At 38.2% G+C, this 25,260-nt stretch overlaps 1 protein-coding gene across 7 annotated transcripts in view; it reads right to left on the bottom strand.

Annotated features, from left to right (window-relative positions):
* Nucleotides 1–17,889: 17,889 nt before the first annotated feature.
* YTHDF3 (YTH N6-methyladenosine RNA binding protein F3) overlaps nt 17,890–25,260 on the bottom strand; it is a 52,258-nt gene continuing 44,887 nt past the window's right edge. For all 7 annotated transcript variants that reach the window (XM_049853724.1, XM_049853723.1, XM_049853725.1 and 4 more), the window contains one exon: nt 17,890–21,026. In XM_049853724.1, coding sequence (XP_049709681.1) covers nt 21,003–21,026 — 24 coding nt within the window. In that variant the 3' untranslated portion in view covers nt 17,890–21,002. The remainder of the gene's footprint in view (nt 21,027–25,260) is intronic.

Here is a 25,260-nt window from a genome sequence, read left to right on the forward strand (position 1 = left end):
TATTGTATCCTGCTAATCTGCTGAATCTTTCTATTAGCTCCAGTAGTTTTCTCATGGAGTCTTTTGGGTTTTCTATGTATAGTATCATATTATCCACAAATAGGGACAGTTTATCTCCTTCATTACCAGTTTGAATACTGTTTATTCCTTTTTCTTGCCTTATTGCACAAGCTAGGACTTCCAGCACAATGTTAAATAGGAGTGGTGATAAGCGGTATCCTTGTATTGTTTCTGTTCTCTAGGGGAATGTTTTCAGCCTCTTTCCATTGAGAATGATGTTGGCTGTTTGTTTCGCATAAATGCCCTTTATTATGTTGAGAAACTTCCCTTCTATACCTATTTTATTAAGAGTTTTTTATCAGGAATGGGTATTGGTCTTGTTGAATGCCTTTCCTATGTTGATTGAGATGACCATGTGATTCTTCTCTCCCCTCCTATTTATGTGGTGGATTACATTAACTGATTTTCTAGTGTTAAATCATCCTGGCATACCTGATATGAACCCTACTTGGTCATGGTGTATTATTTTCTCGATATTGTGCTGAATTCTGTTGGCTAGAATTTTGTTAAGAATTTTTGCATCTATATTCATGAGAGATATTGGTCTGTAATTTTCTTTTTTGTGGTGTCTTTGTCTTGTTTTGGTAACAGGGCTAAGCTGGCTTCATAGAATGAGTTTGGAAGTATCACTTCCTTTTCTGTGTTCTGAAATAGTTCAGTATTACTGGTGTAAGCTGTTCTTTGCATGTTTGGTAGAATTCTCCAGTGAAGCCATCTGGACCAGGGCTTTTTTTTGTTGGGAGTTTCTTTATTACCTTTTCAATGTCTTCTCTTGTTATGAGTCTGTTCAGATTTTCAACATCATTTTGTGTTAGATTGGGTAGGTAGTGTGTTTCTAGAAATTTGTCCATTTTGCCTAGGTTTTCAAATTTGCTGGAGTATAGTTTTTCATAATAATCTGTTAAGATCCTTGTATTTCAGTTGGGGCTGTTGTAATGTCCCCCATTTCATTTCTTGCATTATTTGTGTCCTCTCTGTTTTTCTTTTGTCCCACATAATTCTCCGTGTTTCTTCATTTTTCTTTGTTCTTTTTTCTGATTTTTCCCCAAAGTTGTATTCAAGTGTTTTTCTTCAATTTCACTGATCCTGTGTTCCATTGTTTCAAACCTGCTCCTCAGCCCTTCTCTGACACTGTCCATTTCTGAAACCTTGTCATTTATCTTTCAGATTTCTAATTGTTGTTTTTGTATAATTTCTAGTTGTGAATTTATTTTGGCATTTTGTTCCTGTATTATTTTCCTTTTTTTTTTTTTGTCAGTATTTTGCATGAATTTGAATTTTCCTTGTTTTTGTCTACTTTTGGTTTCAACTCTTGGATAGCTCAGAATATTAGAGATTTAAATGCCCTATGAGGTAGTTCTAGTGTCTTTTTTTCTACTGGAAAGTCAGCTGGTGTTTTATTTTGGATGCCTACTGGAGCCATCCTGTCCTGTTTTTTGTTTTGTTTTGTTTTTTATTATCTGCTGGCTTCAGGACATTCAGTAGTTACTTTCTTCTTTCATTTATGGTAGATTTGTTTATTTTGTCCTGTTTTTTTGTTTTATTTGGTTATGTCTGAGCAGGCAGGCTGTGTGTTCTTTGTTGTTCGTTCATCTATGAGCATGATACTTTTCACCTCTTTGTTCAATGAGCAAGGCCAGTTGCTCAGCTATGGTGCAGCAGAGCAGGTCCAGCTGAAGGGGAGGGACTGGGATGGATTATTTGTGGCACATACTAGAGCCACGGAGGGGGGCCAGGAGTCAGTGCATGGCAGGTTCTGGTAGGCCATGCCTGTGCTGCTTGTGGGTGTGATGTTCAGTGCATGGTGCAGGTAGGCAGGAACGAGTGGGAAGGTTGTGATGTGTAGGGCTAAGATAGGTATTCGAAAGAAGAGAGAGAGAAGAAACAAACAGGAGCCAAAAAAAAAAAAGTGTTAAGGGAGCTTGCCATTGGAGGGAGAGATGAGAAACTGAGACATGGAAAAAAACAGAAAGAGAAAATAATAATAATAAAATAACTATGTGTTAGAAGAAAACAAAGAAAAGTAAAACCGGGATCCCACAGGTGCAGCTGCAAAGACCGGGGAAGTGGCTCCCAAGCCCCACAGTACAGCCTGGCTAGAAGAGGCAGAGATGTCACACATCACCAGCTATTCAGGAGACAGGAAGTGAAGGGAAGTATAGTGAGATGAGAAGCTGAGAAATAAAGAAAGACAAAAAGGAAAAAAGGAGGGAAAAAAATGCCCCCAGGTATCCCACTGACGTGGTTGCACAAATACGGTAAGTGGCTCCCAAGCCACACGGTACAGCCCAGCTAGAAGGGACTTCCAAGCCATGAAAAGAAAATAGACAAATGAACAAAACAGAACAGAACAAAACCAAACCAAAGAAGAAAGTCCCCAGAGATCCCACCAACTTGGCGGCACAGACCAGGGAAGCAGTTCCCCAGCCAAGCAGCACTTCACAGCCTTTCAAGAAGAAGCAAAGATGGCACACAGAGCCAGGTGTTCTAGAGAAAGGAGGGGGAGGCAGTGAGAGGCAGGGAAAAAAACAAAAGAAGCAGAAAAAAGTAACACCAGTGACATAGAAATGGCACTGAGGGATCTGGCATGGAGTTAGAACTGGTGCCTCCTGGCCAAGAGACTGCAGCCACTAGGAAGCAGTGGAGGCTGAGCAGGGAGAAGAAGGGTGAGGGGTGGGAAATCATATATTATGGGTTACCAGGTGCTCTGTCTCCAGCTGGGACTCTGTGAAGTTGCTTTCTTATACTTCCTGTCCACCGATCTCCAATGTAGGCGGGGAAAACCCAAGTGACATAGAGCCTGCACTTCCCAGCCGGCTGAACAACCACAGCCAGCTAGGAAGCAGCGTAAACCGAGCAGGGAGGAGAAGCATGGGAGGTGAGAAAGCATGTATCACTGGTTACCAGGTGCTCTGCCTCCTGCTGGGAGCTCTGTGAAGCTGCTTTCCCATACTCCCTGTCCACTGATCTCTGACAGGAGTCCAAGATGGCCCACCCATGCTGCATTAGCTGATAGGGGACCTCTGCACATATTTCTTCTTACTCTCTGTTCTCTGTCAGCTTCTTATTCCATTTGGTGCTTGGCTGAGTTCTTTATCTCTTCATTTGTCCTTTAGGGTTCCAGGATTGACGTTTACCTCTGTTTTACTTACTTATTTTTGGGTGTTTGTTGTGGAGGAACAGTGTGGTGCTTCTGTCTATAGCACCATGCTGTCTCCACCCCTAGTGGTCACTACTGTGAGTTTTTTAACTTAAAAAAATATATTAAAATCTTCTCATATCAGCATTAATGGTTACGTAGTATTCCATGGTACAGAAGGCCCACAATTTGTTTCTTAGACAGATTAGTTTCCCTTTTTAAATTTTCTATTACAAATAATGCCACAAGGAGTATCCCTATGTATCCATGCTTTTGTGTGTGTGTATGTGTGTGCACTTACCCACAACAGAAGAAATTCCTAAAAGGGGAAGTTGGAATTGTGCTTAAATAATTGCAATGGCTGAGGTGTAGAGGGTAGATTTGAGTGAGACCTTGGGGGCAGAGAAACCAGTTAGGAGACATTGGGGAAGAACAGGGAGAGAGAAAAATATAAACAGTAGCACAGCGTCAGACACACGGATGTGGCATAAAGAAGGTGCTGAAGAAAGGCCTGAAATGAACTTTTCTGCTTCACTCCTGCCAACCACCAACCACCCATCCACATACAAACAAACACACGTACATATACACCAGATCTCGTGCAGATACAACCCTCCCTAATGAGCACTTTTCATAAAATGCTGTGATGGTAATCCTTTGTGGTCTCACAGTCCACCACATAAAATTGCAGGCAGGGCAGAGCAACAGTTTTCATGCTAGTAATCCCTATAAGACTTTTTGAAGCCCAGCAGAGGTCTTCAGGGAACCTGACAAAAACACAACTAGGGCAATGGCCTGTAGAGCAGGTGACCTTGAGGACCAAGAAGATTGATGGTAATGGGATAAACCCATTTCTAAAATTGTTGTTATTGTTGTTTGCTGCCCTTGAGTCGCTTCCCATTCAGAGCGACACTATGTACAATAGAATGAAACACTGCCAGTCCTGCACCATCCTCACAATCATTATGTTTGAGCCCATTGTTGCAGCCACTGTGTCAACCCATTTCATCAAGGGTCTTCCTGTTTTTCGCTGACCCTCTACCTTACTAAGCACTAAGTCCTTCTCCAGGGACTGGTCCCCCCTGATATCATGTCCAAAGTACATGAGATGAAGTCTCACCATCCTCGTTACAAGGAACACTCTGGCTGTACTTCTTCCAAGACAGATTTGTTTGTTCTTCTGGCAATCCATTATTCAATATACTTCACCAACACCATAATTCAAAGGCATGAATTCTTCTTCTGTCTTCGTTATTCATTGTCCAGCTTTCGCATACATATGAGGCAAGTGAAAATATCATGGCTTGGGTCAGGCACACCTTAGTCCCTAAAGAGATATCTTTGTTTTTGTAATTTTATAAAATAACAGCCATAAAATTATCATTGTTTTCCTTGTATCAACTACCTTTATAGGAGTGCTGGGAGTGATAATGGGACTGAGGAGGGGACAGATTGAAAAAGATGCCTCATTTTTTGCAGTCTCTCAAAGTCCATGTATATTCCCCAATATGATAAAGTGGGATAATTGATAATTGAGAAAGCCTAATTCAAAATACTATAGTTTTTTTTTTAAAAAAAAAAAAAGCAAAAACCTCTACCAGTGCAATAGAAAATTTAGTCAAACCTCAATAGCTCCCTCTGCTGTCAGTTTGTGCAATTTTTTATTTTTGTAATTATTCAATTAAGAGCCATATTGAGCTGAGTGCTGTAAAAGTACAGTTGATGAAATCCTTCTCACTTTACCAAGAATTGGAAACATCACTTCTGAATCATGAATAATGACCATTTTATGGTTAAACTTTTTTTTTTTTTAATGGCACTGGTACAGTGGAATTTTAAGAAAGTGATTCAATTTCTGAAGTGAAAGCAATATATATGACTCAATAAAAAGGAAAACTCAATCTCTAAACATTAGATTAATATTTTTAAATATCAGTTATCTAAACAATTTTGGCCATGTGAAAGCTAAAAAAAACAATGATTTTAAGGAGGATCTATAGTTGAATACTAACACAGATTAGGAAGAAAGGCCTGGTGATCTAGTTCTGAAAATCAGCCAGTGAAAACCTTATAGGGATATTACCCATAGTACAGTGATCTATTAAAAAAATAAAATCTATATGAAACCAAAAGGTCAATAATTATTCTAAAGCAAAAATGAGACGATAAAGAGAACGCCAGAAATGAAACAAACAGAACACAATGAAAGAGAATGTTGACCCATTGTGAAAAATGTAACTAATGTCACTAAAAAAATTGTATAGAAATGGTTAAATAGGAACCTAATTTACTGTGTAAACTTTCACTGAAAACACAATAAATTATTACTTAAAAGAAAACCATATGGATCACAACAGTCTGATTCTGTTGCACATGGGATCTCCATGAGTCGGGAGTCAACTTGATAGCTAACAACAACATGGCTGAGTCCAGAGAAGGAAAAAGCACTAGCCAGACTAAGAAAAGAGCAGGTTTTTCTCCATGAAGATAGATAGGACCGCTAATGAGAAGAGTTGGGGGGAGCAAAAACTAACACTAGACTTCACTATGCCAGCATGTGCATTTTCATTTAATTCTCAGAAAAATTCTGAGTAAGGATTCTGTTTTACAAATAAAAAGACAGAGACATTTAACAGTTTGGCCAATTAACAACCAAGGGTAGGTCTGAAACACAGATTTAGATGTATTTTGCTTTGAAGTGAGAACTAGAAAATCTGATTTCAAAGTCCTGGTTCTGTCATAAACTGGGACTGAGAAAGTCATAGCCTCCCAGTCTGTTTTTTCATTAGTGAACTGCAAAAATGAGATTAAATGATCACTTACATCCTTCACAGCATTCTAAGTGATCTGAGGGTAAATCATATTGTATTCCCTCGTGATGGTTAAGTTTGTGTCAATTTGGCAGGGCCTTGATTCTCAGTGGTTTAGCAGTTATGTAATGATGTAGTCATCCTCCATGACGTGATCTGATGTGATCATCCAATCAGTTGTAAAGGGGATTTCCTAGGGGGTGTGGCCTGCATCCAATATATAAATGGATGTTTTGGTAAAGCTCACTTGCTTGCTCTGGATCCTGCATCCAGCTTGTCATCATCTGACCTTCAGTTTTTACGACTTGAGCCAGCAGCATGCTATCTTACCTACCAATCTTACAGTCCTCAGCCTGTGCAGCCCATGAGACAGCAGCCTGCCGTCTGGCCTGTTGATCTTGGGTTTGTCATCCCCTCCATGACTACAGTCCCGCAGCTACGTTAGTCAGGAGAAGCCTCCAGCCTGATGCCTGACCCATGGACTTGGGACTTACCAGCCTCTACAACCATGTGAGCCATTTCCTTGAGATAAATCTCTCTCTCTCTCTCTGTGTGTGTGTGTGTGTATACACACGCACACATTTCACTGGTGTTGCTTCTCTAGAGCACTCAACCTAAGAAACCCCACCATATCTGACCCAGACAAAATCCAGTTTAAATGAAAATCAAAAGCAATTTTGGAAGAGAGGAAGGGAAGGAGTGAGGGGAGGAAGAAAGGGAGGGAGAGAGGGAGGAACAGAAGGAAGGAGGGAAGAAAAAAGGAAAGATTGGTTTCAGAAGATCAGCTGAAGAGAATCTAAAGATGAAATGGGAATACTGTCAGTCAATTTGCCCTTGGTAAGGAAAATGAAACTTATAATAACTTTTTTAATTGTAGCAAAATATCTGTAACAAAAGTTACCATTCTAACCATTTTAAAGTATACAGTTCAGGGGCATTAATTGTATTCCCAATGTTGTACAACCATCACTATCATCTATTTCCAGTTTTTTTTTTTTTTTTTTAATCACTCCATACAGAAACTCTGTACCCATTAAGTAATAATTCCACTTTTTCCAGTGCCTGGTAATTTCTAATCTACTTTGTGTCTCTATGAATTTGCCTATTATAGATATTTCATATGAGTTGTTGCTGTTGTTAGGTGCCATCGAGTCAGTTCCAACTCATAGCGACCCTATGTACAACAGAACAAAACACTGCCCAGTCCTGAGCCATTCTTACTATGGTTGTTATGCTTGAGCTCATTGTTGCAGCCACTGTGTCAACCTACCTCGCTGAGGGTCTTCCTCTTTTCCACTGACCCTGCACTTTGCCAAGCATGATGTCCTTCTCCTGGAAATGATCCCTCCTGACAACATGTCCAAAGTATGGAAGACGCAGTCTCGTCATCCTTGCCTCTAAGGAGCATTCTGGTTGCACTTCTTCCACCACAGGTTTGTTCATTCTTTTGGCAGTCCATGATATATTCAATCTTCTTCGCCAACACCACAGTTCAAAGGCATCAATTATTCTTCAGTCTTCCTTATTCATTGTCTAGCTTTCACATGCATATGATGCAACTGAAATTACCATGGCTTGGGTCAGGTGCACCTTAGTCCTCAGGGTGACATCTTTGCTCTTCAACACTTTAAAGAGGTCGTTGGCAGTAGATTTGCCAATGCAATGCCTCTTTTGATTTCTTTACTGCTGCTTCCATGGTGTTGATTGTGAATCCAAGTAAAATGAAATCCTTGACAACTTCAATCGTTTCTGAGTTTATCATGATATTGCTTATTGGTCCATATTTTCTTTATCTATTTATCTGTTGATGGCAGCTGCTTGGGTCATTTCCACATTTTTGTTTTTGTTTTACGTTGAGGTGCAATCCATACTGAAGGCTGTGGTCTTTGATCTTCATTAGTAGTGTTTCAAGTCTTTTTCATTTTCAGCCATCAAGGTTATGTCATCTGCAAAACGCAGGTTGTTAGAGTCTTCGTCCAATCCTGATGCCCCGTTCTTCTTCATATAGTCCAGTTTCTCGGATTATTTGCTCAGCATACGGTATGGTGAAAGGATACAACCCTGATGCACACCTTTCCTGACTTTAAACCACTCAGTATCCCCTTGTTCTGTCCGAATAACTGCCTCTTGATCTATATAAAGTTTCCCCAAAAGCACAATTAAGTGTTCTGGAATTCCCATTCTTTGCAATGTTATCCATAATTTGTTATGATCCACACAGTCGAATGCCTTTGCATAGCCAGAATCCATCTGACTTCAGCAACGATATCCGTGGTTCCACATCCTCTTCTGAAACCAGCTTGAATTTCTGGCAGTTCCGTCTATATACTGCTGCAGCAGTTTTTGTATGATCTTCAGCAAAATTTTGCTTGCATGTGACATTAATGATATTGTTCTATAATCTCCATGTTCATATGAGTAGAATCATGCAGTATTTGTCCTTTTGAGTCTGGTTTGTTTCACTCAGCATAATGTCTTCAAGATTCATCCACGTCATAGCATGTATCAGAACCTAATTCTTTTTTATTGCTGAACATTCCACTGTATGTATGTGCCACATTTTGTTTATCTATTCATCTGTTGATGGCAGCTGCTTGGGTTGTTTCTGCATTTTTGGCCATTGTCATAATACTGCTATGAATATTTGAATACAAGTATCTGTTTGGGTCACCGCTTTCAATTCTTTTGTGTATAAACTTGGGAGTGGAGTTGCTGATTCATGTGGCAATTTTAACTTTTTGAAGAACGTCCAAGTTGTTTTCCAACTTTACCACTTTGCTTCTCACTAGCAATGTATGACAGTTAAAAGTTCTCTACATCCTGTGCAACATTTGCTATTTTCTTTCTAATAATAGCCATCTGAGTGGGTATGAAATGACCAAAAGGTTAGCAGTTGAAATCCACCAGCCCGTCCTTGGAAACCCTATGGGGCAATTCTACCCTGTCCTATAGGGTCACTATGAGTTGGAATTGACTCAATGGCAACAGGTTTGGGTTTTTTGGTTTTAATAACTAATAAGAAGCCCTGGTGGAGGAGTGGTTAACACCTTGGATACTAACCAAAAGGTCAGCAGTTCAGGTCCACCAGCCACTCCTTAGAAACCCTATTAGACAGTTTTACTCTGTCCTATAGGATCGTTGGAAACCCTGATGGTGTAATGGTTAAGTGCTATGGCTAGTAACCAAGAAGGCTCCAGTTTGAATCTGCCAGGTGCTCCCTGGAAACTCTATCGGGCAGTTCTACTCTGTCCTATGGGGTCACTATGAGTCGGAATCGACTCAGCAGCAGTGGGTTTGATTTTTTGGTTTACAGGATCATTATGAGTCAGAATTGTCTCGACAGCAATGGATTTGGTTTGGTTTTGGAATAATTAATAAAGGAGCCCTAGTCACTACATCGACAGGGAACTGCCTGAAATTCAAGCTGGAAGATGGGTCTTGGCTGAAAGCAGAGAATACCAGAAAGATGTTTACCTGTGTTTTATTGACTATACAAAGTTATTCGACTGTGTGAATCATAACAAATTATGGGTAATATTGCAAAGAATGAGAATTCCCGAACACTTAATTGTGCTCATGAGGAACCTGTACATAGATCAAGAGGCAGTTATTCGAAAAGAACAAGGGGATACTGTATAGTTTGAAGTCAGGAAAGGTGTGTGTCAGGGTTGTATACTTTCACCATACTTATTCAATCTGTATGCTGAGCAAATAATCCGAGAAGGTGGGCTATATGAAGAAGAATGAAGCATCAGGATTGGAGTAAGACACATTAAGAACCTTCGATATGCAAATGACACAACCTTGCTTGCTGAAAGCGAAGAGGACTCAAAGCACTTACTGATGATAATCAAAGACTACAGCCTTCAGTATGTATTACACTTCAACATAAAAAAATATTGATAATAAAATAATCCTTACAACTTGACCAATAAGCAGTATCATTATGTTGTTGTTGTTTAGGTGCCATCGAGTCAGTTCTGACTCATAGCGACCCTATGTACAACAGAACAAAACACTGTCTGGTCCTGTGCCATCTTCACAATCATTGTTATGCTTGAGCCCACTCATTGTTGCAGTCACTGTATCAATCTATCCTGTTGAGGGTCTTCCTCTTTTTGATGACCCACATTGCCTTATGACCTGATGTACAATGCAATACATCATTTGATTTCTTGGCTGTTGCTTTCATGGGCATTGTGGATCCAAGTAAAATGAAATCCTTCCTTTTTTTCAATAATGGATGTTTATGCATTTCATTTTTGACAACTTCCAATTTCCCCAGATTCATACTTCATACATTCCACATTCCGATTATTAATCAATGTTTGCAGCTCTTTCTTCTCATTTTCAGTTGTGCCACAACAGCAAACGAAGGTCCTGAAAGCTTGACTCCATCCACGTCATTAAGGTCAACTCTACTTTGAGGAGGCAGCTCTTCCACAGTTGTATTTTGAATGCCTCCAACCTGAGAGGCTTATCTTCTGGCCTTACATCGGGCAGTGTTCCACTGCTATTCATAAGGTTTTCACTGGCCAATTTTTTCAGAAGTAGGCCACCAGGTCCTTCTTCCTAGCCTCTCTTAATCTGGAAGCTCCATTGAAACCTGTCCACCATGGGATACCCTACTGGTATTTGAATATCAGTGGCATAGTTTCTAGCAACACAGCAACACACAAGCCACCACAGTAAGGCCACGTGACAGAGGAGTGGTGGAATACCATGATAAACAGAGAAAATGCTGAAGTTGTCAAGGATTTCATTTTACTTGGATCCGTAATGAACACTTATGGAAGCCACAGTCAAGAAATAAAATGACATATTGCATTGGGCAAATCTGTTGCAAAAGACCTCTTTCAAGTGTTAAAAAGCAAAGATGTCACTTTGAGGACAAAGGTGTGCCCGACCCAAATTATGGTATTTTCAATCACCTCATATGTTTGCAAAAGCTGGACAACGAATAAGGAAGACCAGAGAAGAATGGATGCATTTGAATTATGGTGTTGGCCAAAAATATTGAATACACCATGGACTGCCAGAAGAACAAACAAATCCATGTTGGAAGAAGTACAGCCAGAATGCTCCTTAGAAGCAAGGATAATGGGACTTCATCTCACATTCTTTGGACGTGTTATCAGGAGGGCCCAGTCCCTTGAGAAGGACATCATGTTTGGTAAAGGAGACGGTCAGCAAAAAAAAGAGGAAGACCTTCAAAGAGATGGATTGACACAGTGGCTTCAACAATGGGCTCAAACACAGCAAAGATTGTGAGGTTGGCACAGGACTGGGCAGTGTTTTGTTCTGTTGTACACAAGGTCACTACAAGTCAGAACCAACTCGATGGTACTTAACGATAACAGAAACAACAGTGGCACAGCAGTTTAAAGTGCTCAACTGCTATCCGAAAAGTTGCCAAGTTCAAACCCACCAGCTGCTCCATGGAAGAAAGATGTGGCAGTCTGTTTCTATAAAGATTACAGCCTTGGAAACCTTATGGGGCAGTTGTACTCTGTCATATAGGGTTGCTATGAGTCATAATTGACAGCAATGGGTTTAGTTTAGTAATTAGATTGAACATCTTTTCATGTGTTTATTGGCCATTTCTATATTTTCCTTGGAGAAATGTCTATTCCAGTCCTTTGCTCATTTTTTTACTTCGGCTATTTGTCCTTTTGTTGTTGAGTTGTAAGAGTTTTTATATATGCTGGGTATTAAACTCTTATTGGAGGAATTATTTGCAAATGTTTTCTCCTGTTCCATTGGTTGTCTTTTCACTCTCTTGATGATGTCTTTTGATGCACAAAATTTTTTAACTTTGATGAACGTCAATTTATTTTGTTGTTGTTGTCCTTTTGTGTCATTTTCAAGAAACCATTATCGAATCCAAGGTCATTAAGATTTACCGCTATATTCTAAAACTTTCATGCTTTTAGTTCTTAAATTTAGGTCTTTGACCCATTTAAATTTTTTTATATGGTATAAGCATCTAATTTCATTCTTTTGAATGTGGAAATCCAGTTTTCTCACACCATTTGTTATAAAGCCTGTTCTTTCCTCATTGAATGGTCTTGGCACACTTGTCAAAAATCAGTTGGCCATTTATGCATCAAGTGATATTTGCAATAGATTTAACCTGAAGCAGATATGAAAATCCAGCTGTTTTCTATTGAATGAGACAGTGAATGTTTTAAAATGTTTTAATATCTGATATAGTAAGTATCAATAGATATAACCTGCATGAGCAAAAGCTCCTTGGGTCTTTAATAATTCATAAGTATGTAAAGGGGTCCTAAGACTAAAAAGCTTGTTGCCAAACTTGTTAATAAAGTATAATATTAAGTATATTTAAATATTACAAATATTATTGATAATTTATTAAGAGTCCATTAAGACCAGACACCTGGGACTGTAGATCTGATTATTAAAACCACTCAAAAATCATGATAATTTGTGTCTACAGTGAGATATGCAACACTCTGGAGTAGTGTGAAAAGAGATTCACATCTGAGGCTTTCCTTGACAACAGCACAAACTGTGACTTCATTGTGAATGGAGTTTCCACACCAAACTGTAAGCCTGAACAAAAGGGCAAGAAGAGGCTGTGCATACACATGTGCTATCCATATGCCCTTTGTTTGATGTATGACCTTTTAAATATTGCCTGGAAAGCAGTGGGTAATTCGAAAACAAAACAAGGCTAGCTGAAAAGCCTAGGCTACATATTCCCAAGACAGGTATTTAATGGCTAACTTTCTTTTCCACAGGCATTTTCACACTTACTAAAAACAAGTATGGAGGATGGGAGGAGAGGAGGGAAATCAGTTTACGTATCTCTGAGAAATGAAAGGAGTGCCTTTACAAAACAGGAATGACTTGCTCAAGGCAATTCCAAAGACTTGACATGGTCTCAGAGACTTTACATTTAGACACTAGGAATTATTAATGGGTATATTTCTTCTCCTCAACATTTCATACAGGAAACATTTCTTACAGTTTAAATACTTGAATTAAATCTTTAACTGCTAGTAAAAGCTAGTACATTTCCTAAATGGTAGGTGTGAACATTTTTTCCCTTATTGCATTTACTTGCAAAGATAACAGCTTTATCAATATACGTGTAAACTTGCAGCCATGTGCAAAAAAAAAAAAAAGTTCAACCCAACCTATTTAATGCAGAGGATAATAACTGTTTCTGGATTTTAGAAAGAATAATTTCAAACATTTTGTTTGTAACGAAGTGTTAAATAATGAAACCTACTCGAAGTAGATGCATAAAAAAGTGATACATATAAACCTTAAACATTTTAATTTAAAACAGACAGGCTTTAATCCACCAATCATTTGCTATAGGTTCAAGATTTTTTCTTTTAATAGGCATCTGCTGATGTGAGTTCCCTAATGTCTTTCTTCTCTGCACCAAACCTATAATGCATCGCCTGAGACTTTCCAGTGGAGTGAGAACTGGAAAAATACTTGTAAACTAAGTCCAAATGTCTACATTTTTAGGAAGTCCCCTTAAGCTTTTACAGTTGTTAATCTATACTTAGACAACTCACCTTTATCCGGCATTTTCAAAGTAGTCAACTTCATTTTCAGAGAACCAATCCTTTTTCAGCCATAGTTCATTAGTTTGCATATTTAAATTTCATCATAAAAGAAACAAGTAAAACAGGAATAAACACGCTTAAAAGAAGCACAAATGACCCTTGGTAAGCATACAAACTGAAAGGTGGGCTCAAAAGTGCATGGACATACTGAACAAAGCTAACGTTAATTGTGCTCCAGCAGTTGGGAGCCTGACAGAGAAAATGAAGGAAAGAGAAGCCATTGCTGAGGAGTTGATTCCAAATCGTAGTTGGAATCACAGTAGGATTGCTCTACAGGGTTTCCAAGGAGCTGCTGGTGGATTTGAACTGCTGACCTTTTGGTGAGGAGCCAAATACTTAACCACTATGCCACCAGGGATCCAAGGAAACAAAGAGACAGTTAATCCAGTAAGTCCCAAGCAGAAAAAATAAGCGTAATACATTTGTTGGGGATAATAGCTCAACAATATTATGCTGAAGCTAATATTTTGTTTCATTTGTAAACTTTTTAATCTCAAGATATAATTTTCCTTTGAATATATAGATTAGAATTGTCATCTTATTTTGAGTACAACAAATATCCCTTCCTTTTAAAGTTGCATGATTTCACTGGTAAAATATGGAGGTAAATATACCCACACTAGTATTTCCATTTTAAAATGTTACTAAAAATTCATTATGAAGCTCTTACAATTTACTTGTGTATTTAAATGGCATTCAATATCTCCAGGCATTCTTAACAAGCACAGCAGGAAATTTCTTCTATTGTTTATAGGTTTCTATTATTCCCCATTTGCTTTGTTTTTAATCTCATTTTCCTTTGGTTCTGTCGTTTGCTCTAGCAGGAAAAAGTAATTTGTTACAATTTTACTTATTTAGAAGCGGCATGGCTGACAGTCACTGAAAGCACTGGAAACCAAGAATAGCAAAAACAGATAAATGTTAATTTAAGTTTTATTCAGGCAGCAACTGTTCTCAAGATCTGAATGGTATAGCAATATGAATTGGAAGTAACGCACTTTTAACAATGCCTAAGCTGGGGCAGTTCTACTCTGTCCTATAGGATCGCTATGAGTCGGAATCGACCCAATGGCAGTGGTGGGTAGTGGGTAAGCTGAATCTGAGCAGTAAAGATTACTCTAAGAAACCTTTAAAGGCAATCAGTAAACTCTAAATTTTCCATAAGATACAAAAGATAGTACAGTGAAACCTATGAGAGCCAGAACTTGACAGGGCTGCCTTGTTTTTCCGGGTCTCTCAAGTTCTCCTTTGACAGGGTGCAGTCTTACCACTTTCCCATCTCTTGTTTTAGTGGAAAATATTTGAGTTTTTCCTCCAACGGATTTCCACCTTACACAGGTTCCAGGTCTCACAGGTTTACTGTAGCTACTAACATTTAATGGCTTGCCATGGGTCTAGGAGTTGTGCTAAGCATTTAATGAATACTACTTCATTTTTTAGGTAAAATCTGTTATTTTTTTTAATCCATGAGATCTATCTAGGCTTAGAGAGAGCAAAGGTGGACCTAGGATTCCAACCCAGGTCTATTGGATTTTCCCCTATACAACTGTAATTTCCATTCTGGTTACGTATGTGTCATTTAGAAATATGTTTAGTCATTATACCATGCAGCTTCAGAAGTGCATCAAAAGAATTCCATCAGTAAAAGGATGCCAACCTACGTAAATCACTTTAAAAAAAAAAAAGCACCATTCCAACTATAACATACTGCTCACTCAGTTCCTGGATAAGATTTTTTTTTTATTGCCACCATCTAAATCTCTATTACTACATCTACAATCCCCTTATTAAAATCATTGCTTCTCTATACACACAAGTACAATTAATTCAAGGAATAGGAAGAAGTCTACATTAGAATTCCTCCTATATACGACTGTTTTGTCAAAAAGAAGGGAAAGCAACTGCGGAGTTTTAACACAGAGAAGCAAATAGAAAAGTGTATTGGCACACAGGCCTGCTGGAGGAAGGCTAAGTAGTAAGATTCCCTTACTCCCCTTCCAAAAATACAAGGATACGGGGGAGCTTATCATCCCATTCTTTACTGTGAACTGCACACAGTGACTCCCTCACAAGGAGCACAGTAAGAAGGCAGAGGGGAGATGGGGGAATACTTTTACCTCTCGTGGAGATACCTGGCAAATGCTGCTTCAGTCAGGGAATCAAGGTCAGCATCAAGTCACAGATCATGCACCTAATACGTTCCTTGGTATCAGATGAAAATGGCACCTTACCGCTATGACTTTTGTTGCCAAAACACCTGGGCCCAGTCTAACCATGAGAAAAACACCAAACCCCAAAAGAGGAGCACCCTACCAAATATCTGACCAGTACTTCCTCAAAACTGTCAAGCTCCTAACAAGTTTGAGAAATGTCACAGCCTAGAGGGGTCTGTGAAATGACAACTAAACGTCATGTCATATCCTGGATGGGATCCTGGAACAGAAAATGAACATTCGGTAGAAAGTAAGAAGTTCTGTAAACTTTGTAACCAAGATACCACACTATGGTAAGGTGTTAATAATCGGGGAGACTAGGTACAGAGTATGTGGTAACTCCATGTAACATTTTCTCCATTTTTCTGTAGTTTCCCCCCCCAAAATTCAACAATAATGTGAAATGGTGGCAGAAGAAAAACAAAACTTGGATTTCTCTGGGACACATTCTCTTGCTTCTCTTTACGAGTAATTGTGCTAAAGACGAAGATTTTCTATTACTACATTTCAAAACCCACTGGAGGGAATGTGGCCACATTTTATCAGGTTCAGTCATGAAATGATTCAGGATACTCGGTACCAATACTCTGAATAAAATAAAGGATGATTATTAAAACTTACATTGGTTTTTTAACATATTTTCAAAAGAACAAATGTCTGCCACTGCTAGAACAAGTCCACAAAGCTAACTACTTAAATCACAATTACAAAATCTCAGAACTGGAAAGTACCCTTAGATGCATTTTCCTGCAGCTTCCTGGTTTTACTGATTAAAATGCCAACAACGAAAGGAAATGATTTTCCCCGTGTCAACCTACCAGTTAGATGTAACAACCAGAAGTCGGGTCTTTAAACTGCCAATTCTAAATTCTTTCCCTATACAGTACTTCCCAGTTTGGTTACACATTGTCAGTTAGAAATATTCGATGAAGTTTTGAAATGACATTCCAGTACATAAGTCTCTAAGGGTGTGTTCTACATAAGGAGTAGTCTTTGGAGGTGCAAGTGGAGTGCTGGGGGTGGATATTTAGTTTTAAAAAAGGTGGGGGAACCCACTAGTGTTATGAACTCCATGCTCGTATCTTCCCTGTACGCTGTTTTACAGTTTTTCATTTACGTTTAGTCCCAACATTGTACAGGTAACTCAAATTTGATAGTAGATGAATTCTGAATTTGGTGGACTTTTTTAAGTAAACTGTGATTAAAGTGGCACTACTATGTGTGGGTGACACATACGGGAGTTTGTTACATCGGACAGTTCTGCTTCTCCTACTGTACTGAGACATAAGGAAATAATACACATAAGACTATATACCATAGCAAGTACTGTGTTTAGAAAGTGAAGATAAAGACCTTGAACTGGCCAGTTAACTTCTGACTGTGAGAATATTTGAGTCATTAGACTACAATTATTAAACCTAGCATCACTAAGCAAGATAAAGCCGCTGAGCTGGTTTAGGAATTAGGGTTCCAACCAAGAATAAGTAGTTTCAAGTAAAAGTATGCTAGTAAGATGTAAAACCTCCCTTTAGGTGACCAGTAAAGCCGGCTTCTGAAATGTGGCAGTGTGCTGGTAGAGCACCATTCGTCACAGGCCAGCAGATGTTTTCCCTCCTCTGAACAAGTGCCTTGGCTAGACAGCCTGGCACTAGTCAACGCACCATCAGACCTACCTTCATTCTATCAATAACCAGCTCTATTCCAAGGAGTTATGTACGGATTGTTAGAAAAACATTCTTTGGTACCAAAAGTGGGGGAATCAGGGTTATTAGATGGCTGTTGCCACTGCTACATGAAAATAACCAGACCCACTTTCTCTGAATTTAGTACTATGGGTATGTAATTCAAGAATTTATTTGAGAAGGTAAAGATTAGGATAAACTGTTATCTTCTCTCTTTAATTCTTCTATTTAAACAGCCAAACTAGAATGAATTCTATAATCTATCTATACTTTAAAGATATGTCAATCAGGAAATCCATAATACTGCAGGCAAAATGTTATAATGCTCTCTGGCAGGCAATACATATTTATAAAGATAAAATGGAAAGAACACAAATATGAGTGAATAATTTTTATTGAAACCCTCCAAGATTAAAGAGGACCAAATGGTGAGTTTGGGTACCATAACAGAAAATCTCACCTAACTGTACCATCATTCACAGGAATGAACAAACCCAAACACGACAAAATTCAAATTCCCATGTAATTGCTACAAGTGAATGTAAATGAACTAATCATTTCATCATAGCCTCCCTTTAAACATACAAAAAAGAAGGGAATTTACATGGCATAACAAAAGATATGCAAAACTTAATGAAAACACAATTCTCTTAAATTTCTCAAACTTACTTTTAAAGGATGCAAAATGCACTTGAAATGATTAAATGACTCAAGCTGATTCTTTTTTTTTTTTATTGCAAACTGTTTTAACATCAGCTTAACCCCCATGCATGGTATTCAAAAAGAACGCAGCTTTTGAATTAGAAAGATCACTTAAATTAAGGAATTAAGTACTGAAATTAGGAAAAGCCTGGGTTTTTTTTTTTTTTTTTTAAAGGAATCTTCAAGTACCAACATGTATAGAGAAAGAATACTAATTTTGGTTACATTTTCCCCTTTACTGTTAAATATACAAACTATAATACCTTTCAAAATAAAATACCCACATAGCTTTAATAAGAAACATTCATAACCAGAACTTGGAAAAACATTAAGCAAGAAATTTACTGGGCCAATAATTTCTCAATTTGTGGTTATTCAAACATTTGCTTATGTGCCTCCTGTAGAGCCAAGGTTCTCTCCCTTTTGGTATCTACAGGAGTTAAGAAACATTCAGTTAGTTGTGCTATTGAGACAACCTGTGATAATTTCACTTAGGGGAAAAACATCTTGCAATACCTTGACAAAATAAGGAGGAAGAGAAGGTGGGCATTCTGGAGAAAACTTAAATGAGAAAAACACAACATTACCAATTGAAAAGAAAACAAAGTTTGTTTCCAAAGGAATGCTGCACCTATTTCACTTAAGATTAGAAATTCAGGTTAAAGGCACTGGGATATACTCCTCACCATGAACAGACTATTCAATCACATTGGACATTTCTGAGTCTACTACTGCAATCAGCTCACTTGCTAAGTGTTCATGACACTTCTCACATAGAAACCTATTGCAAATTAAACAAGTTTAATCCATTTATAATGTAACGATTTTTATAAAAATATTCGGAGTTGCTAATAAGCACCAAGAAAAAGAGATCCTTCAGGGAGAAGACTCAGATCCTTCCTACAAGGTCACCCCTTTCCGGTTTTCTCTAATAGGGCCTCCAGAGTGACAACGGTCATCTCTGACACACCCAATCTACATATATATATATATATATCTAACCTTAGGGACGCAGAACATTGCTGTCGTGACTATACCCAAATGCCGATTTTCATTATAAATAGCTAAAAGACATTTAACAAGATTTCATGGCTTATTTCTTAAACCCTTAAGAAGATAAAATAGGTGCAATTTTCCTTTAAGAAAGTCTTTATTTTGTAATATACTGTATTTTGATGTTCCCTTCAGTGAACACTGATATAACTGTTCTGGGACTACCAAAGAACTGTGAAGTAGCTATGGTTATCTCCAAATACTGTAATTTTTTTACTTGACTACAGTATTTGCATACTTTAAGAAAACATTGTACAAAAAAATTATATAAATGAAAGCCTCAAAGAAATATGTCACTAATTTGTTGAACTGAGGTGACCAAAGACCATAGTAAATGAAAATATTTCTAAACATGATGTAAACATAAGTGGAATAATGCAAAACATCAAGGTATTCAGATCTACTGTATTGCTATTTTCACCCTTAACAAATCATCTTTCTATACAGCTTTCTCCTTTCAGAACAGTAATGTAAGGGGCAGTACATTATCTTCATAACTTTATGCCATCAAATCAGTTAATACAGATGCTTGACACATTCAATTATACAAAATCAATCTGTTTCAAGATACAAAATTAATGTTGATATGTAATTAATGAAAAAAATAAGATGTTAGAAAAAGATAACTAGAAGAATACCCAGATATATGCTGTATTCCCATTTATATAGCTCTGATCAATAAAACATCAACACATTCACTTAGATACTGATTTAATCCATGGATCAAGGCCATATTTTCAAATATTTTAAGGATGCCAGGACACTGCAAAAGCTGGAGAAAAAAGTGGAGGAACAGTATATATGCTTGCTAAACAAGAACTATGTTTATTTTGCTAGTGAATATCTAGAGTAATAAATTTTTACTTCATGATAGCAATCAGGCTCGCAAACACCCAGAAATAGGAATTAAGGGTTTTAAATGTAGTTATAAAGGTCATAAAAAGTCTGATTAGACTGAGGTACATTTACTCAAAATTTTGAGATTCATTAAGTGGTAGCAAACAAAATAACTCCTCAGACAAATGCACATTTTTCAGTATACACGTTATGGGGGGGGGGGGGGCGGAGAATGTGCATTGGCTGGTGAAATCCACCAGGCTGCATGTCAGTATTTTGTTACACCAAACAGTTTGAAGACAAGGGAAATGCTCTAATATAATTTCAGATTATGTTTCATTTGGCTAAAATAGAGCTTAAGGTTGCTTCGCCATATTAAAATTTACTACAATAATTTTCCACATGAACATTTAGACTTGACTCCAGGACTAAATATGGCGTGATTATTTTGCTTTTAATCTGTCAAACAGCTAAAAATTGACAATTTAAAAACTACGACAAAGAAAAAGTTGAAGCAGTGTGACTCTTACATCATTGAACCACTTCTTATGGTTAACTGTTAGTATTTAACAAATTCAAAGAGTTAATGAATCCTTGCATTCATTCAGTCTTCTGTGCCTTAGCTAGGATGCATAATTACAAAAGACAGCAGATACTGGTAAAAGCTTCAGGACAGAAAGTGCTTGACGAAGTTACAGTTCTCAAGTGTGTTTGGTGAGAGTATGAGGGCAGACGCGCTGATGAAAACCAGTACAAGAAGAGTCAACACCGTGGTTAGAGTGTTCAAAGATGTCACCTTAAGCAGAAAAAAGCTTTAACAACGTCTTCTTTGACTTATTAGACATTTCCAGAGTCTACGTCATTAGTGTTGTAATTCTAACAGGGTTATCTCCATATGGTTATTGTTTGTTTCTATTTCTCTCCTGAAAGAAAAACATAAAAAGAAATACAATAAAACACTATTGTTACTTAAAATATAAATCACGTACACATATAAACCATCTCCATACAAAGGTCTTGAAATATTAATCCAAGCGATTAGTTAAGAATGACTTACTATTCTTATGCAGTCCATAGTGGGATCATTGCCACAAAACATTTTAAATAAAAATTCCAAACACAAAGACCTATTTCAGGAAAGTAAAGGTCCTCTCCACAGCCCTATTTTCTCTTAGGATTTTGATTAAGGTGAGAATATTATAACAATGCCTTTCTGATCCTTTCAATGAGTTTTTTTTTTTTTTTAATTTACTGTGGTAGATCTACACATAACAAAACGTTTGCCATATCACCATTCTTCACATGTACAGTTCAGTGTCAAGGAGCTTTTGATGATGAAGTATCAAATAAATTAAAACAAGGCCTTTCTAGTGAATGAAAATGTTCAGCTGGGGTGGAAGAAATGAAGCATGGTAAAGAACTTGAGTAAAATTAAGATTTCAGTATTAAGAAAATAAAAGAATTAGAAGAATAAAAAACCTCTCTGAATCACAAATTTCCTCCGTATCTTATTTTCACACTCAGCACATTATAAATTTTCATCTCAAGAAGTATGATCAGTGTAAGACTGAAGAGGAAATCACCAAATCAATGCCATTTACAGTAGTCCCCAAGAAGATAAAATACTTAGGAATAAATCTTACCGGAGATGTAAAAGACTTATACAAAGAAAACTACAGTACACTTCTGCAAGAAATCAAAAGAGACCTACTTAACTGGAAAAACGTACCTTGCTCATGGATAGGAAGACTTAACATTGTAAAAATGTCTATTCTACCAAAAGCGATCTATGTATACAATGTAATTCCAATCCAAATTCCAATGACATTTTTTAATGAGATGGAGAAACAAATCGCCAACTTCATATGGAAGGGAAAGAAGGCCCGGATAAGCAAAGCATTACTGAAAAAGAAGAAGAAAGTGGGAGGCCTCACTCTACCTGATTTTAGAACCTATTATACCGCCACAGTAGTCACAACACCCTGGTACTAGGACAGCAACAGATACGTAGACCAATGAAAACAGAATTGAGAATCTGGACATAAATCCACCCACATATGAGCAGTTGATATTTGACAAAGGCCCCAAATCAGCTGAATGAGGAAAAGGCAGTCTCTTTAACAAATGGTGCTGGCATAACTGGATATCCATCTGCAAAAAAATGAAACAAGACCCATACCTCACACCAGGCACAAAAACTAACTCAAAATGGATCAAAGACCTAAATATAAAATCTAAAACAATAAAGATCATGGAAGGAAAAATAGGGACAACGTTAGGAGCCCTGATCCATGGTATAAACTGTATACAAAACATTACTAACAACGCAAGAGAGAAACCAGATAACCCGGAGCTCCTAAAAATCAAACACCTATGCTCATCCAAAGACTTCACCAAAAGAGTAAAAAGATTACCTACAGACAGGTAAAATTTTTAAGCTGTGACATTTCTGATCAGTGTCTGATCTCTAAAATCTACATGATACTGCAAAAACTCAACTACAAAAAGACAAATAACCCAATTTAAAAAATGGGCAAAGGATGTTTGAACGGGCATTTCACTAAAGAAGACATTCAGGTAGCTAACATATACATGAGAAAATGCTCACGATCATTAGCCATTAAAGAAATGTAAATCAAAACTACAATGAGATTCCATCTCACTCCAATGAGGCTGGCATTAATCCAAAAAATACAAAATAATAAATGTTGGAGAGGTTGTGGAGAGACCGGAACACTTATACACTGCTGGTGGGAATGTAAAATGGTACAACCACTTTGGAAATCGATTTGGAGCTTCCTTAAAAAGCTAGAAATAGAACTACCATACAACCCAGAAATCCCACTCCTCGGAATATACCCTAGAGAAATAAGAGCCTTTACATGAACAGATATATCCACACCCATGTTTACTGCAGCACTGTTTACAATAGCAAAAAGCTGGAAGCAACCAAGGTGTCCATCAACAGATGAATGGTTAAATAAATTATGGCATATTCACACAATGGAATACTACGCATCGATAAAGAACAGTGATGAAGCTGTGAAACATTTCATAACATGGAGGAACCTGGAAGGCATTATGCTGAGTGAAATTAGTCAGATGCAAAAGGACAAATACTATATAAGACCACAATTATAAATTCTTGAGAAATAGTATAAACTGAGAAGAACACATTCTTTTGTGGTTACCAGGGCAGGGGAGGGAGGGAGGGTAGGAGAGGGTTATTTACTGATTAGTTAGTAGAGAAGAACTACTTTAGGTGAAGGGAAGGACAATACTCAACACATGGAAGGTCAGCTCAACTTGGCTGGACCAAAAGCAAAGACGTTTCTGGGATAAACTGAATGCTTCAAAGGTCAGCGGAGCAAAGGCGGGGGTTTGGGGACTATGGCTTAAGGGGACTTCTAAGTCAATTGGCATAATAAATTCTATTATGAAGACATTCTGCATCCCACTTTGAAATGTGGCATCTGGGGTCTTAAATGCTAACAAGTGGCCATCTAAGATGCATCAATTGGTCTCAACCCACCTGGATCAAGGGAGAATGAAGAACACCAAGGGCACACGATAACGCTGAGCCCAAGACAGAAAGGGCCACATGAACTAGAGACTTACATCATCCTGAGACCAGAAGAACTAGATGGTGCCTGGCCACAACCGATAACTGCCCTGACAGGGAGCACAACAGAGAACCCCTGAGGGAGCAGAACAGTGGGATGCAGACCCCAAATTCTCATAAAAAGACCAGACTTAATGGTCTGACTGAGACTAGAAGATTCCCGGTGGTCATGGTCCCCAAACCTTCTGTTGGCCCAGGACAGGAACCATTCCCGAAGACTACTCATCAGACAGGGAAGGGACTAGACAATGGGTTGGAGAGAGATGCTGATGAAGAGTGAGCTACTTGTATCAGGTAGACACTTGAGACTGTATTGGCATCTCCTGTCTGGAGGGGAGATACGAGGGTACAGAGGGTTAGAAACTGGCAAAACGGTCACGAAAGGAGAGACTGGAAGGAGGGAGCGGGCTGACTTACTAGGGGGAGAGTAAATGGGAGTATGTAGTAAGGTGTATATAACCTTGTATGTGACAGACTGACTTGATTTGTAAACTTTCACTTAAAGAATAAAAATTATTAAAAAAAAAAGCTAGAAATAGAACTATCATGCGATCTAGCAATCCCACTCTTTGGAATATATCCTAGAGAAATAAGAGCCTTTACATGAACAGATACATGCACACCCATGTTCACTGCAGCACTGTTTACAACAGCAAAAAGACGGAAGCAACCAAGGTGCCCATTAATGGATGAATGGATAAATTATGGTATATTCACACAATGGAATACTATGCATCAATAAAGAACAGTGATGAAGCTGTGAAACATTTCATAACATGGAGGAATCTGGAAGGCATTATACTGAGTGAAATTAGTTGCAAAAGAAATATTGTATAAGACCACTATTATAAGAACTCGAGAAATACTTCAAACAGAAAAAAATACTCTTTGATGGTTACAAGAGGGGGGAGGGAGAGAGCGTGGGAGAGTGGTACTCACTAATTAGATAGTAGATAAGAACTATTTTAGGTGAAGGGAAAGACAACACACAGTACAGAAGAGGTCACCACAACTGGACTAAACCAGAAGCAAAGAAGTTTCCTGAATAAACTGAATGCTTCAAAGGCCAGCGCAGCAAGAGCAGGGGTTTGGAGACCATGTTTTCAGGGGAAATCTAAGTCAATTGACATAATAAAATCTATTAAGAAAATATTCTGCATTCCACTTTGGAGAGTGGCGTCTGGAGTCTTAAACGCTAGCAAGCGGCCATCTACGATTCATCAATTGGCCTCAACCCACCTGGACCAAAGGAGAATGAAGAACACCAAGGACACAAGGTGATTACGAGGCCAAGAGACAGAAAGGGCCACATGAACCAGAGACTATATCATCCTGAGACCAGGAGAACTAGATGGTGCCCGGCTACAACCGATGACTGCCTTGACAGGGAACACAACAGAGAACCCCGAGGGAACAGGAGAGCAGTGGGATGCAGACCCCAAATTCTCATAAAAAGACCAGACTTAATGGTTTGGGTGAAACTAGAAGTACCCAGTGGTCATGGTCCCCAGACCTTCTGTTAGCCCAAGACAGGA

Source organism: Elephas maximus, chromosome 15 (genome assembly GCF_024166365.1).
Source record: "Elephas maximus indicus isolate mEleMax1 chromosome 15, mEleMax1 primary haplotype, whole genome shotgun sequence".
Lineage (NCBI taxonomy): Eukaryota > Metazoa > Chordata > Mammalia > Proboscidea > Elephantidae > Elephas > Elephas maximus.